Source organism: Microcaecilia unicolor, chromosome 4 (genome assembly GCF_901765095.1).
Source record: "Microcaecilia unicolor chromosome 4, aMicUni1.1, whole genome shotgun sequence".
Lineage (NCBI taxonomy): Eukaryota > Metazoa > Chordata > Amphibia > Gymnophiona > Siphonopidae > Microcaecilia > Microcaecilia unicolor.
In genome coordinates, this window is record NC_044034.1 from 266,948,263 (window position 1) to 266,963,559 (window position 15,297).

The 15,297-nt window shown below is 39.8% G+C and overlaps 1 protein-coding gene across 4 annotated transcripts in view; it reads right to left on the bottom strand.

Moving 5' to 3' along the window:
• MCF2L (MCF.2 cell line derived transforming sequence like) overlaps positions 1 to 8,377 on the bottom strand; it is a 329,928-nt gene extending 321,551 nt beyond the window's left edge. For 2 of the 4 annotated variants that reach the window (XM_030201526.1, XM_030201523.1), the window contains exon 1: positions 2,602 to 3,576. In XM_030201526.1, the coding sequence (XP_030057386.1) occupies positions 2,602 to 2,752 (151 nt within the window). In that variant the 5' untranslated portion in view covers positions 2,753 to 3,576. Of the gene's footprint in view, positions 1 to 2,601; positions 3,578 to 8,309 lie in introns of those variants that run through there. The other 2 variants (XM_030201525.1, XM_030201522.1) reach the window with 2 other exon arrangements.
• Positions 8,378 to 15,297: the final 6,920 nt, after the last annotated feature.

Below are 15,297 nucleotides of genomic sequence, written 5' to 3' on the forward strand. Positions count from 1 at the left end.
ATGGATACCCAAATGCGGAGTCCCACAGGGATCCCCCCTATCGCCGACCCTATTCAACTTAATGATGATACCCTTAGCCAAACTACTATCAAACCAAAACCTTAACCCATACATATACGCAGACAACGTAACAATTTACATCCCATTTAAACAAGATTTAAAGGAAATTTCCAACCACATCAACCAAAGTCTCCAGATCATGCATTCATGGGCGGATGCTTTTAGATTGAAACTTAATGCAGAAAAACCCAATGCCTAATACTCACATCTCAACATAACAAGAACAAATTCACAGCCATTAACACACCAAATCTGAACCTTCCTATTTCGGACACCCTAAAAATTCTTGGAGTTACCATCGATCGACACCTAACACTCGAAAGCCATGCGAAAAACATAACCAAGAAGATGTTCCACTCAACGTGGAAATTAAAAAGAGTAAGACCTTTCTTCCCAAGGAATGTTTTCCGTAATCTGGTACAATCAATGGCGCTCAGTCATCTAGATTACTGCAGCGCACTCTATGCTGGCTGTAAAGAGCAAATAATCAAGAAACTTCAGACAGCCCAGAACACTGCAGCTAGACTCATATTCGGCAAAACAAAATATGAAAGTGCCAAGCCCCTACGAGAAAAACTACACTGGCTCCCACTCAAAGAATGCATCACGTTCAAAATTTGCTCCCTAGTTCACAAAATCATTCATGGAGATGCACCAGCCTACATGTCAGACCTGATAGACTTACCACCCAGGAATGCCAAAAGATCATCCCGCACATTCCTTGATCTGCACTTCCCTAACTGCAAAGGTCTAAATTACAAAGTAATGCATGCGTCAAACTTCACCTACTTAAGCACACAGTTATGGAACGCAGTGCTGCGCAACTTAAAAATGACCTACCTACGAACTAACAAACTTCCGCAAACTACTGAAGCCCCATCTCTTCAGCAATGCTTACCACAAAGATCAACCAATGTGAATATACATAAATCTCCACACGTAGTTAGAAATGTCTTATAATATCTGCTTGTCATACTACTATCATGTCTTATCATTACCATGTTTACCAAAAATTTTCTGTAACACTAAATGCCTATTTTTCTATTATATTTCCACTATCCATGATGTATTGTAAGCCACATTGAGCCTGCAAAGAGGTGGGAAAATGTGGGATACAAGTGCAATAAATAAATAAATAAATAAACTCAGAGATTGATTACTGTGCATTCCTATAAGATCATTCATCAATGTCTTTGGTTACATATGATGAACTGTTTTTACTTCATTCTTTGTTTTTTGTTATTGTGGGAATTGTACTTGGGTGCCATTGTTTAAAGTCCACTGCACTGACCACTATGCTGGCCCTCTGATCTGCAAAATGATGCCAGACAGATGTTCTAAAGCCCTTTTTTTTTTTGCCCTTTATAAGTTGGATGTGTCACTTTGGAAAATGGCTCTTCTTTGTAGGCATTTTCTGTGCAAAAATATCTTTGAGCTTTTTTCAAAAGGGAAACCCAGATGTTTTTCCTGTTTGAAAATGGCTCTATGATGGATGGATTTTTTGGACATAATAAGCAAAACGTCCCAATTAGGAAGAGATGTTTTTTTGAAAATGCTCCTCCATGTGATATGCCAAAATAATTGCATATACGTCTAAGAAAAATTTAAATGCAATTTTTGAAAATATATTGTATAAAAATAATTTTTTTTTTTTTTACACACAACTGAATTTTTGGGAGTGTAAATCCCTGGGGTGAAATTAACATCCTTTCTCAGATACTGCCAACCATTAACAGACGCTTGGCACATACTGCAAAGTAACTGCAAAACTGCATGTACTCATTTTATAGAAAGACGTGTGCAGTACAACTCCATCCTTGTTGTACCCAAACTATTCCCCCACTACAGAGCTACATGGGAACGGGGTCCACGGGACTCCCACGGGGATGGATGCAGGCCCTGCAAGGTTCCAGCAGGGATGGATGCAGGTCCTGCAGGGTTCCCATGGGAATGGACACAGGTCTTGCAGGGTTCCCGCAGAATTGTAGTGCCAGGCCAGCCTACCTATCCTTTTCTTGTTTTTCTAAGCTAGTTTAGCAATTATAATAGCAATACAAAAATTAATGGATATGGTTGATAGCATTGAAATCCCCATAAGCATTAAGAGGGTAAGTTATCAACATGGGCTACTATTAAGTTGGGTTATTTTATCACATCAGGTTATTTTTGTACAGGGGACGGTCGGGGATGAAGAGATTACTTGCGGGGATGGAGGAGATTCCAATGAGGATGGGCGGAGATGTGTTAGATTCCAGTGGGGACAGGTGAAATCTGTCCCCGTGCAACTCTCTAATCTACACATGTATTCAGCCAAGCAATTTTACAGTAATCCTTTTCCACATATAACACGTGTTTTACTCATGGAGAATGCTTTATAAAACTTACCACCAAGAGGGATTATATAAGTTTATCTGAAAAATTGTTGAACTGTTTGCAGCATGATGTTTGGAATATTCTGCACTTTTTGTTCAATAAAAATTGCTTAAGCATAAAATTACCACCATTATGTGCATGAGAAAAAAAGAAAGAATTTCACCTCACCAGACCATGCTGGATGCGAGATCTTTCTCCGATTTCTCTTTGGCAATGACCGCAGAGCTGTGGCTGAAGCATTGTGTAGGATCTGACTGACCCTGGTCAAAACCCTGTAATGACGTTCTTGTCCATCTCTTAAAAATCCGTGTTGAGACATTTGGGAGGGAGAAGTAAATACGTGTTCTGAATGTTTCCAAGAGAGCCAATTGCAGAAATACAAGAAAGGATTTCTTATGAAAATCAGTCCAGGAGTTCCTGATGCCTCAAATACTGGAGACTATTATGTCTTGCCTTTGAACAATTATATGTCATCCCACAGAAAAGAGAGGACATTTTTAAAAAATTAATAAAATCAAAATTTCAGATTTTTCATTCCTGGCAATCATTGCTCAGCAAGTAAAGTAAAAAAAAAAAGAAAAGAAAAGTAAGAAAAAATTATTAGATCTGACGCAAATAAAGTTTCCGACTGATTTCAGGAACGAGAGAAAACATGCACCTTACATTGAGACAGGCATGGCTCTTTATAGCCTACACTGTTTTTTTTTTCCTGTTATTATGGAAAATGAGATGTTACTTTCCATTAGAATTAATCTCTACATGATTGTACACTGCCCTAACAAAGCTGTTTTCTCTCTCAAATTAACCTGTAACACTAGCTGTGTAATTACAGACTTCTCATTAGCATCCAAGGATGTTCAGCAGCCTCAAGGTAATCTCTAATTTTCAAGGACGATTATAAAACAGGAGATCATAGGAGGAAGAACCTTTCCTTAAGTGCACAAAACAGCATTCAACCAGGAAGAAATCTTAGGCAAATGCGCATGGTGCTGCATCTATAGCATCCCGAGGTTGTACACTCTGCATGGTGCTGGCAAAAGAGATGATGATATTAGTGCTGAAATAAGGTAGCTCAAAGGTGCACTGGATTCTGAAGCAGCACCTGATCCTGGTGATCCTTGCAGGAATATAATTCAAGTGTGGAATGGAGCTGAGATGTTAAAATCTGTTGTGCCTTTTCTCTTCCACTGCAATCTAGATAGACAAGTATGTCATAGAAACAAAATTCCCAGGGAACTGCAAGTTCAGTAAACAACTTGATCCGGAAGGAAGGAAGGGAGGGAGGGGAGGAAAATGAACCTCTGTTTTCTTAACAGGGGCAACCCTGTCCCTTTCAGAGAGGGAGAGGAAACTGATCTTTGTTTTATTTGTTTCTCACTACAGTTACCACTGATATGTTAAGCATGTTCAGAGGACCTACATATTAACCTGCAGGCCTACTATATCCTTATACAACCAAACTACAGAAAACCATTACCAAATAACAGTGTTGTTTAATGAACTAGGTCAAACCACTTAAGTACAAGTAAAAACAAATGTATATGTTAACACTTAAATAAAAGTAAAAAGTACAGTGAAGAACATATTAAAAATTTTACTTAAGTGAAAGTAAAAAGCTATTGCCTAATTTATTTGTGACATTTACATGTTCAATGTGGCTTACAATAAACAGGATAGGACACATAACAAAGAATAATGCATAAGAAAGTGATTTGTTGTAAGAATCCAATTTTACAATACAGTATCAAACGTAATGGGATACCTATGGATGTTTAACATTTAGAAAATCTATTATGAATGAGAAATTGTACATGAAGCAAAGAGAAGGTTAATGGTAAATAGAGTAATAAACAATTCAGGTAATAATTAGTTGTTTGAGATATGGTTGTTCTTTGCGAGGGTTTGTTTGAATACACGATTTGAGGATTTTACGGAATCTAGTATATTCCTGTATATTTCTTATTTTGGGTGGTAAGGAGGTCCACCATTTGGTTCCTAGGTAAGTGAAGTCTGCAGAGTGGACAGTTTTGTAGATCACTTTTTTGCAATTTGGGAGGTGTAGTCTGAGATAGTTTCTTGCCTCATATTTAGGGTTTCTTTGAGGTAGGTTTATTAATGGTACCATTTAGTCTAGAGCTATTCCATTTAGGATTTGAAAGATAAAGGAACATAATTTGAAGGTGATTCTCGTTTTGATGGCAAGTCAGTGTAATTTGATTAATAAAGGGGAGGCACTTTCAAAATGAGAGATTTTGTATATGAACCTGGCTGCAGTGTTTTGAGCTGTTTGGAGTTTTTCTTCAACAGGTACTCCTTACAGCCAGCACATATGGCATTACAATAATCGAATTGGGATAACATTAAATGACTGTACCAATAGTCTGAACGTTTCTGATGAGAAATAGGGTATGATCCTTTTTAGTTTCCAAAGAGACCTGAAAAATGTAGTGGTTACTGAGAAAACTTGAGTATAAAACGTTAAATGTTTGTTTATAATTATACCTAGAATTTTCAGATTATTGTCAATGGGGAATGAAGTGCTGTCAATTGTGAAACTGTTGTAGTCGTTTTGGTCAAATAGGTTGGTAATGACCATGGATTTAGTTTTTCTTTATTTAGCTTTAGTTTGGATTCTGAGGTCCAGGTTTTCCACTAAATATAAGCCAAGTTTTGCCTTTTGTAAGATGTCTTATGCTCTTTTTGAAGGTTATGTATATGGTAACAACATCAGCATAAATGAATGTTTTGAATCCTGCTGTTTATAGTCTGTTACATTAAACAGTATGGATGATAGTGGAGAGCCCTGAGGGACGCCACAGTATGGTGACCAAGGAAAGGATAAGATTCCTTTCATTTTCACTTTCTAAGATCTTGATTTCAGGAATCCTTGAAACCATTTATGGACTGTGCCACATATGACAAGTTGTCTGGTATGTTTAGCAGGATATTATGATCTACTACATCGAATGCGCTAGACATATCGAACTGCATTATTAAGATCTTGGACCCTATGCTAATTTCTTTTCTGAGATTTGATACTAGGGTTGTAAGGACAGTATCGGTGCTATAGCATAGTCTGAAACCTGATTATGATTTGTGTAGTAGGGAGAAATGTGAAAGGTAGTCCATAGTTTGTGCTGCTACTATTCCTTCCATCGCCTTTATCATCAAAGGAATGGAGGCGACTGTAGTTTGTTACATTAGTTATGGTGACTAAATTGTTTTTTGGCATTAGTGTTTCAGGGAAAGTGCTGTGGAATAGTAGGAAGGAGATATGCTGCTGAAGCAGATTAATGAATATATTAGGAGCTTCTTCCATAAGATAACTAGGACAAGGGTCTAGTATGCATTGTGAGGTTGAGTATTTTATGAGGTAATATTTTACTGTGTCATGGGTTGGTAGTTAGAATGTAGACCAGATTCTGTTGGTGGCTATTCCTATATGTGTGTCTGACTGTTTTTCGAAAAATTTCTTGATGGTTGATTTTTAATTTGAGTACTCCTTCTCCAATTAATTTTTTTGTTTGAAAAAAAAGTAGCCAGTTGCTCTGCTGTTGGTAGGAACTCAGTGATAGTGGTTATTTCTTTTGTGGATAATAGGCTTTTTATCAGATCGAAAATTTTACTGGTATTAAGGTTATCAATAGAAATCAAACAAAATAAAACATGGAAAAGAAAATAAGATGATACCTTTTTTATTGGACATAACTTAATACATTATGTCCAATAAAAAAGGTATCATCTTATTTTCTTTTCCATGTTTTATTTTGTTTGATTTCTATTGATAACCTTAAGAGTGGACTAACACGGCTACCACACTCCTCTACTGGTATTAAGGAAATTACTACCGATTATTTTGTTATAGTATTGAGTTTTTGCAATTTTGATCTCATTTTTATGTGTTGAGATGGCAATTTCCAAGCTAATTTGCTTTCTTTTGATTTGTCTTTAGCCCATTTTCTTTCCAGTTTTCTACATTTCCCTTTCAAAAGAAGAATAGATTGATTAAACCAAAGTGAAATTTTCTGGGTTGGTTTAGATGTACATTTGAGGGGAGTTATGTTATTTAAGACATTTTCGCATATGCCAACCCATTTAATCATGAAGTTGTTATTGTCTGCAGGAGGAAGAGCAGGATTGTTCAATAATATATAAATCAGTAGAAAGAAAGGAGCTGAATGTGAATCACTGCTGAGTTTGGCAGCATTTTGGTTTGTGAAGTCGATTACTTTGAAGCAGCATGAGCAAAACATGGCCTCTTTCAGTTATCTGAAATTGTTCCTTTGGAGCAGTGCTTACACACACTGGATGATTTGCTTCACCAGCATTCTGCCAGTGTTTTTTTTAATGCCTTATTGGCTGGAGGTTGATGGAAATTCTACCTTTTTGAGACACCACGTGAACTGTTTTTTCATGGAAAGTTAAGTACTATTTGTTTGTAGTTTGAATTTATTGAATATATTGAAAATTAATTTTTTTTCTATCATTTTTATTAAGTTTTAAAAAGAACAAACACAAGTACAAATTACTTTGTGGCACAGAACACATAAGATTCCAGCTGTACAACCCTCCCCCCACACCCCTTACCCTCAATAAAGTTCACTCCTTAATAATCAGATGCCACTTCATTAAGCATTCAAAATACGACTACGGGCCACTGGGGTTAGAGAATCTCTGGAGAAAGCCTCAGAACAGCCACACAGTAAAAGCGCGCTCTTTTTTTTTTTTAACGCTGTGAGGAAAGTAGGAGGCAGGCAGCAACAGAGGGACTCCAGGAGGAGGGGGGATGAATAAGGCAGGGAAAGGGCGAACCTATATGCCTTTAAAGTGGGCACCACCAGCCACAACACCCCTGCTCAACTGGCAAAGCACAGGAGCCACCCCAGGCAGAAATCCAGGAGCTGATCAAGCTATGTCCATACCTGCTGGGAGATAGAGAAATACTGAAAGCAGTTGGGGCTAGCCGTCCAAGGGTCACTGTGGTTCTTCAGTGTTCTCTATCTCCACCTGCTGGTAGGCGGATACAACCCATCAGTTAATGGATTCATCTGCTGCTGATGACAAGGAATTGATCAATATCTCTTGCAAGGGGAAGTGCAGTTAATAGATCCCACTCTTCTGTCAATGGTGTTTTTTAAGCAATGTAGGCATATGTGCATGCATGCTTCATTCATCTATGACCAAAAGTAGACTGGCTAAACTGAAAGGGCACTTTAATCAGTAAACTAAGTACACAATAAGTTTTGGAACAATTGAAAATGATATTCTAAAAGCCATAATTCCTTCTCCTCATAATGCATTCTTCATCAGAGTAACAAGGAGATGTGTAAAAATTTCATGATGCCTAGATTCCTTTTTTGATTCAGAAATCTGCATATGCTTAGGACTACTAACCAATAGAACAGCAGCTTTCAAAATATTTGATGGCATTATAGAATCCAATAATCTACTTGAGATGGCAAACGGCCTTGCCAGTTTCCCTCTAGGAAATAAGAATAAAGATTTCTAAGAGTTGTAGGCATTGATGCTCCAAAATCTGTGGCAGAAATCTAAACAAAACTGGATGAAAAGTCCAATGATTATTACAAAAGGCACACTAATAGGATGGTAGGATACTGAGGAACAGACCAACGAATGCAGAGTCAAACTGATGCACACACAGAAAGAAAGATCTTTTAAAGTCAGTTTCACTTGTGAGGAAGGTGCCCTGTTTCCAGAAGGCACACTAGCTCTCTCCTGGTAATTTCCCCTCCCTTTGTGGGTTACTCAATAATCAGGCACATAGAACATTTTCAATTCCTTTCTGCTAATATTGTCCATATGGAGTCAACTCCAGCACCCCCAGAAGATGATACCTAACCTCAATAAGGTCTTACAGCATCTCACCAAATCTGACTATTGATCCGTGGGTGGCCAGTTGAGAGTCAACAGAGCTGTCTCTGATCAGTCATGGAGGTCCTGTCTCCAGGGCTTCTCCAGTTCCTTGTGTCCTGGAACACATTTTTCTGTGCAGCTTCGGGTATCTGCTTTTTGCAATTCACAATAGGACGGCCCCCCTGGACTGACTGATGCCATTCATTGGTAGGAACTTCTGATTGGCTGAACACACTCAAGGGGATGCCTTGTTATATCAACGATGTCATTGGCACACATGTAGAGGGTGGTCCTCATCATCTTGCATTATCAGTGGGACTTTCCAGGCGCAGGCTGCTCACTCTGCTTGTTCATTACTGCATACCATGATCAGTAACTATACTTTTCACTACCCCTTACTATATATAGCTGTTACCCAGCTGACTAACTGTCCCATGACTAATTACAAGGCTATATGATTCTTTAACTTCCCCTCATTTTTGCAAGCTTCTAAGAATGCAAAAGAGGAAGGACTCATGTTGAGCTCTTAAAATGAAGAAAATACTAAAATCTTGTCATTAAAGCCTAGTTCAGTTTCCTATAGTTTCTCTATCTATCTATCTATCTATCTATCTATCTATCTATATATATATAATTTTTTTTTCTAACAGCACCAAAATTTGCTGTCCCTCTCCCAAACCAAGCTACCTGTGACCATCACTCCAACTATATGTCCTAACCAATTCTCGATACTTATGAATGTGCTCTGACGTAACTGAAATGTATCATAAAAATATACTTCCCAAGACCTCATAAAAACATCTAGAGTATCAAATCCTCAGAATGCCCAAAATATTCCCAAAACACACTTTGGGTGTTTTAAGGTCTACAAGATCATCCATGCTGAAGTTCCTCTCTACTTGGGTGCCCATATGTTCCAGGGTGAATCCTGACTCTTCTGAGACACCAAATGGCATCAGACTAGCAGCAAAAAAATAAAGAAAACGTAAAGATGCATGTGTCTGACAGTGGCCAAATGCAAGATTGCTGCAAAGCGAAAGCAAGTACAAGGCCCAATGCTGCACAATTTGATTTCACGTCTGAAAGTCCTGGGAAACTTAGAAAGACTAACTGATCACTTTCACAGACATTGAGGGGCATAATCAAAAGGGACACCCAAGTTTTGTTGAGGACATCCTCACAAAACATCCCGAAGGAGGGACGAGGAAACCCGTATTATCGAAACAAGATGGACGTCCATCTTTCATTTCGATAATACAGTCGGGGATGCCCAAATCTTGAAATTTAGGTCGTCCTTAGAGATGGTCGTCCCTACAAGGAAGATCTAAATTTCAAGATTTGGGCATCCCCGACCGTATTATCATTTCTGATTTTCGGCGATAATGGAAACCAAGGACGCCCATCTCAGAAACGACCAAATGCAAGCCCTTGGATTATGGGAGGAGCCAGCATTTGTAGTGCACTGGTCCCCCTGACATGCTAGGACACTAACCGGGCACCCTAGGGGGCACTGCAGTGGACTTCATAAAATGCTCCCAGGAGCATAGCTCCCTTACCTTGTCTACTGAGCCCCCCCCCCAAACCCCCCTAAAACCCACTACCCACAACTGTACACCACTACCATAGCCCTTATGGGTGAAGGGGGGCACATATATATGGGTACAGTGGGTTTCTGGTGGGTTTTGGAGGGCTCGCTGTTTCCTCCACAAATGTAACAGGTAGGGGGGATAGGCCTGGGCCTGCCTGCCTGAAGTGCACTGTACCCACTAAAACTGCTCCAGGGACCTGCATACTGCTGTGATGGAGCGGAGTATGACATCTGAGGCTGGCATACAGGCTGGCAAAAAATATTTTTAAAGATGATTTTTGAGGGTGGGAGGGGGTTAGTGACCACTGGGGGAGTAAGGGAAGGTGATCCCCGATTCTCTCCAATGGTCATCTGGTCATTTCGAGCACCTTTTTGTGCCTTGGTCATAAGAAAAACAGGACCAGGTAAAGTCGTCAAAGTGCTCGTCAGGGATGCCCTTTTTCTTCTATTATGGATCCAGGATGTCCATTTGTTAGGCACGCCCAAGTCCCACCTTCGCTACACCTCCGATACGCTCCCTTGAACTTTGGCCATCCCTGCGATGCAAAGCAGCTGGGGACGTCCAAAATCAGCTTTCGATTATAACGATTTAGACGACCCTGTGAGGATGCCCATCTTCCGATTTGTGTCGAAAGATGGGCGTCTGTCTCTTTCAAAAATGAGCCTGATTGTGATCAAGATCAGGAGGAACTGATTCACCTTAAATGCTATAATTAAAAATGGGGAGGAGAGGGGAGGGTTTTGGAAAATGGGGAGCACTGAAGAACCAAAGTGTAACCCCATGAACTGTTTACTTGGAAGTTGTAGTTTTTGAGAAGGAATGGATGGTGAGAGGGTTTATTTTGGTCATATATGTGATTTATTTATTTTTTAATGTTTGGACTATTACTTGAAAAGAAAATTTTTTCTAATAAAAATTTATTAATACAAAAAAAAAAAAGACCACAATCCTGTGTAGGCCCAGCTCTTTGGAATACCCTTCCATATGATTTAAAGATGATAGATGATGGTGAAGTTACTTTTATTCTGCAACTTGTGTGAGGCCCAGTTGTTTGAACAGACTTAATCCTTTTAAACTGCTTTATCTGTTATTAGCTTGCTGTATTTGTATTGATATATAGGCGGTGTTTTATTTCTTCTTTTTCCCTTCTAGTTTAAACTGCTCTGCAGCTGTTTTGGGAAAGGTAGTATATAAACTCAATAAAGGCTCCTTTTACTAAGCCGCAATAGTGATTCTCAGCACAGCAAATATGATGAAGCCCATTGAATTTCTATGAGGTTCATTGCAATTGACATATGGGAATCACTACCGTGGCTTAGTAAAAGGAGCCCTAAATAAATAAAATTATGTTTTGATGCTTTTTAAAGTTCAGTAAGCAGTTTTTGAAATGTAGTGAGCAGTTACATCTTAAACAAAACATAGAGGATAACACTTCACACAGTTTACTATGGGGCCCTTTTACGAAATGGCGGTAAAGGTAGCCTACGGTGGCAACGGCCATTAAGTGGCCATACGGTAATTAAAAAATTGCTGCATGGCTATTTACTGCCTGAGCCCTTACCACCTACAATTTAGGAGGCAGTGAGGGCTCTGGCAGTAACCCAGCAGTAATCGGGCAGCATGTGGTGCTGCCCAGTTATTGCCAGGCATGCCCCCCCCCCCCCCCCAGTGCTAGAAAATAAAAAAGTGTTTTCTAGCACTAGAAATGGCACAGAGACCCAGACCTACCTTCAGGTTCCTGGTTGAGCCTGGCAGTAGGGCCGATTCGACAATGACAAGCCAACGGTAGCTCTATTGCCATTTAGTAAAAGGGCCCCTAAGTTAGGCTTATGATAATTATTGCCACTAGAACACATTATTGTATTATGGAAGCACTATGGACTCTTAAAATGTAGGGTTTACAATTATAAACATTGGCTTAAGAAGCTCTAAAATATGTCACTGATTATGTGAAGTAGTTTCTCACAATTCTCATGCTATTCATTTCTTTTAAATACATGGCATAGACAGGGGAAGAGCTGTTTCATAGTTAATTTTGGAAAATCACATGTTTAAGTATTGCATCTACTGAGCAACTCAGCCTTTCTCAGAGGAATGATTCTGAAATCCCATCAACATATCTGGAGCCTATACTGAGCTTACTATAGTGTAACTGTAAGTCATTTGATTATTCAGATTAATGGGCCTAATAGCAAACATTTGTTTATATTTGAACACAATTTTATCATTTTTTTTCTTTGTACAGAAAATATGTGGTCATGTTATGTATATTTGGCAAATCACTGTTATTTCTTTTGTATGGATTTCATCTATACTTTTGTTTAAACAAAAAAAAACATTGAAAACAATATGATTTTATTGCAATATAATCAGATAATATTAAAGTTCATCTCTCTCCTCTCTCTAATTTCCATATGCCATTCCCCTGTATATTTGTTGCTCCTCCCAATCATGCCCCATCACCCTTTTTTTCTCTCTCTCTGTCACCCCTCCCCTCACCCCATCCAGCACAGTGTCAATTTTCTTGTTGTTTTATGTTGTGGGCCTGCAGTTATAAACCACACTGGTTTGGGGTTCAACCACCAAATCGTATTCTAGCATATGCCTTGCAAAAAGAAAGCATGTCATGGTTTGCAAATTCCTGGGATCTACTTCAACACACGTTTCCAGTCTCATACACGGTACCTATGGTTACCATACGTACGGATTTCCCCAGACATGTCCTCTTTTTCAGGGGACTGTTGGGGGTCCGGACATTTTTTTTTCAGGCGGGCAGACAGGCTTGCATTCCCCTCCCCCCTACCAGCCTACTATAGCGCACCCTGGTGGTCTAGTGGCCTCTTCAGGGCAGGAAAGCATTCCACTCTTTCCTTCCCGCTGACACTGACCTCCCCCACTACCGCTGCTTCTTGAAAATGGCTGCCAAGACTTCAAGCAGAGGCCTCGCAAGACTTCCACTTGAAGTCTCGACAGCCATTTTCAAGGAGCAGCGGCAGCAGGCAGAGTAAGTCCACTAGACTACCAGGGCTGCAAGGCAGGCCTGGGAGGGGGCAATCTGCTTGTGGAAGGGAGGTAAGGGAGGGAAGGAAGGGAAAGGGGAGAAATACAGCACATGGATAGAAGGGGATGGAGGTAGAGGGGGACATTACTTTTACCAGTATGTTCACAACTTATAGAATCTAGCTTCAGAAGTACATAAGTATTGCCATACTGGGAAAGATCAAAGGCCCATCAAGCCCAGCATCCTGTTTTCAACAGTGGCCAATCCAGATCACAAATACCTGGCAAGATTCCAAAAAAGTACAAAACATTTTATACTGCTTATCCCAGGAATAGTGGATTTTCCCCAAGTCCATTTAATAACTGTCTATGGACCTTTCCTTTAGGAAGCCGTCCAAACCTTTTTAAAACTCTGCTAAGCTAACCTCCTTTACCACATTCTCTGGCATGTGAATTCCAGAGTTTAATTACACGTTGAGTGAAGAAAAATTTTCTCCAATTCGTTTTAAATTTACTAAATTGTAGCTTCATCGCATGTCCCCTAGTCCTAGTATTTTTGGAAAGCGTGACTGTGTAGCTGGGGTGGGGCGAGATGGAGCGGCATTTTATTTTTTTGTGTTCTCTTTTTGTCTCCACAAATATGGTAACCCTAACTGTACCTCCTTTGTATTCCAGCTCCAGAGTGGGACTTCTCAATCCTGGTCCTGTCAGACTGAGGGCCAATATGCTGCTCTACTCCTCAATCAAACAGCAGGCAAAGGGTGGGTAAAACCTTTGACCTGTCAAATTCAATCATACTGGACACAAACTAAAAAGTCAAGAGAGTCTTCACACACACAACTGGCCCCAGCACACTCATACTCCAATTAGGAGTCTAACTCCTCACATCTCACACCACCACTGCATACCACTCTCACCACCACATAAGCTCACTGGGATCTATGACTTATAAAGGCATGGGCAATGCTACTGCAACCATTCCTGGAAGGGAGATGCAATAACCAGATGTTAGGTTTCTCTCCGCTGTATGGTCTTGGGGACAGAAATATAAAGGATTACTGAGGATCTTTATACAATTACCATAAATTATGTAATGATCTTGGAGCCCATCTCATAGTCTAGCTAGATACATGGATCACTGAAGTTATTTTCAAAGCAGGGACGAAGGTGCAAGCTGTGGTTAACCTTGACTAGGAGGAACTGTCTTTCTAGCAAAGTTATTTTCAAAGCAAGGACGAAGGTGCAAGCTGTGGTTAACCTTTACTGGGAGGAACTGTCTTTCTAGCAGAGAAACAATCTATTTGTAGAACAGTTTAAGTAAATACAGAGCATGTATGTTTCCTTGCCTTGGATATACAAGAATATCCTGTGTTCTGCAAAACCATGTAAGTGGATATTTCTACCTTTACTGAAGGCAGTGCTTGGAGAAGGTCCTGGGAAAAACCAGCAGCAGTTGCAGCACCATTTCCTGTTTAACTTCCTTCTGTTGCAGGCGAGGGGAGGAGGCGTGGTACTTGAAAGGTCAGCAATGCCAGTTTCCTAGCCAATGAGATTTAAGGGATAACTTTCAAAAATATATTTTGGTGCTCTGAAGTTAAATAGGTTTAACTCTCCGGTTGCAGATGAAGAAACCACTGTGGTGCTGAAATTGCTAAGCTGACCAATGATGTAACTAAAAAATGTCATAAACTGAGCCGTATCTCAAAAAGATATAGCAGAATTAGAAAAGGTTCAAAGAAGAGGAACCACAATGATAAAAGGGATGGAACTCCTCCCTTATGAGGAAAGGCTAAAAGGTTAGAGTTCTTCAACTTGGAAAAGAAACGGCTGAGGGGAGATAAGATTGAGGTCTACAAAATCCTGAGTGGTGTAGAATGAGTAGAAGTAAATCCATTTTTTACTCTCTTAGAAAATACAAAGACTAGAAGATACTCAATGAAATTACATGGAAATACTTTTAAAACAAATAGGAGGAAATATTTTTTCATTCAAAGAATAGTTAAGCTCTGGAACTCATTGCAAGAGGATATGGTAAAAGCGGTTAGCATATTCAGGTTTAAAAAAGGTTTGAACAAGTTCCTGGAGGAAAAGTCCATAGTCTGCTATTGAGATAGACATGGAGAAGCCACTGCTTACCCTGGGATTGGTAGCATGGAATGTTGCTACTAACTGAGGTACTTGTGACCTGGATTGGCCACTGTTGGAAACAGGATACTGGGCTAGATGGACCATTGCTCTGACCCAGTATGGCTATTCTTATGTGATCAAACTGGAGCAACCATCAATTCTTCCTGACTCTATGAAGCACCTACTCCATGACTCATTCAGCTCTTGGCACTGGCAACGCAGTACTAGAGCAAGGGTGGGCAACACAGAGAGCCACATGAATGTCAGAACCATC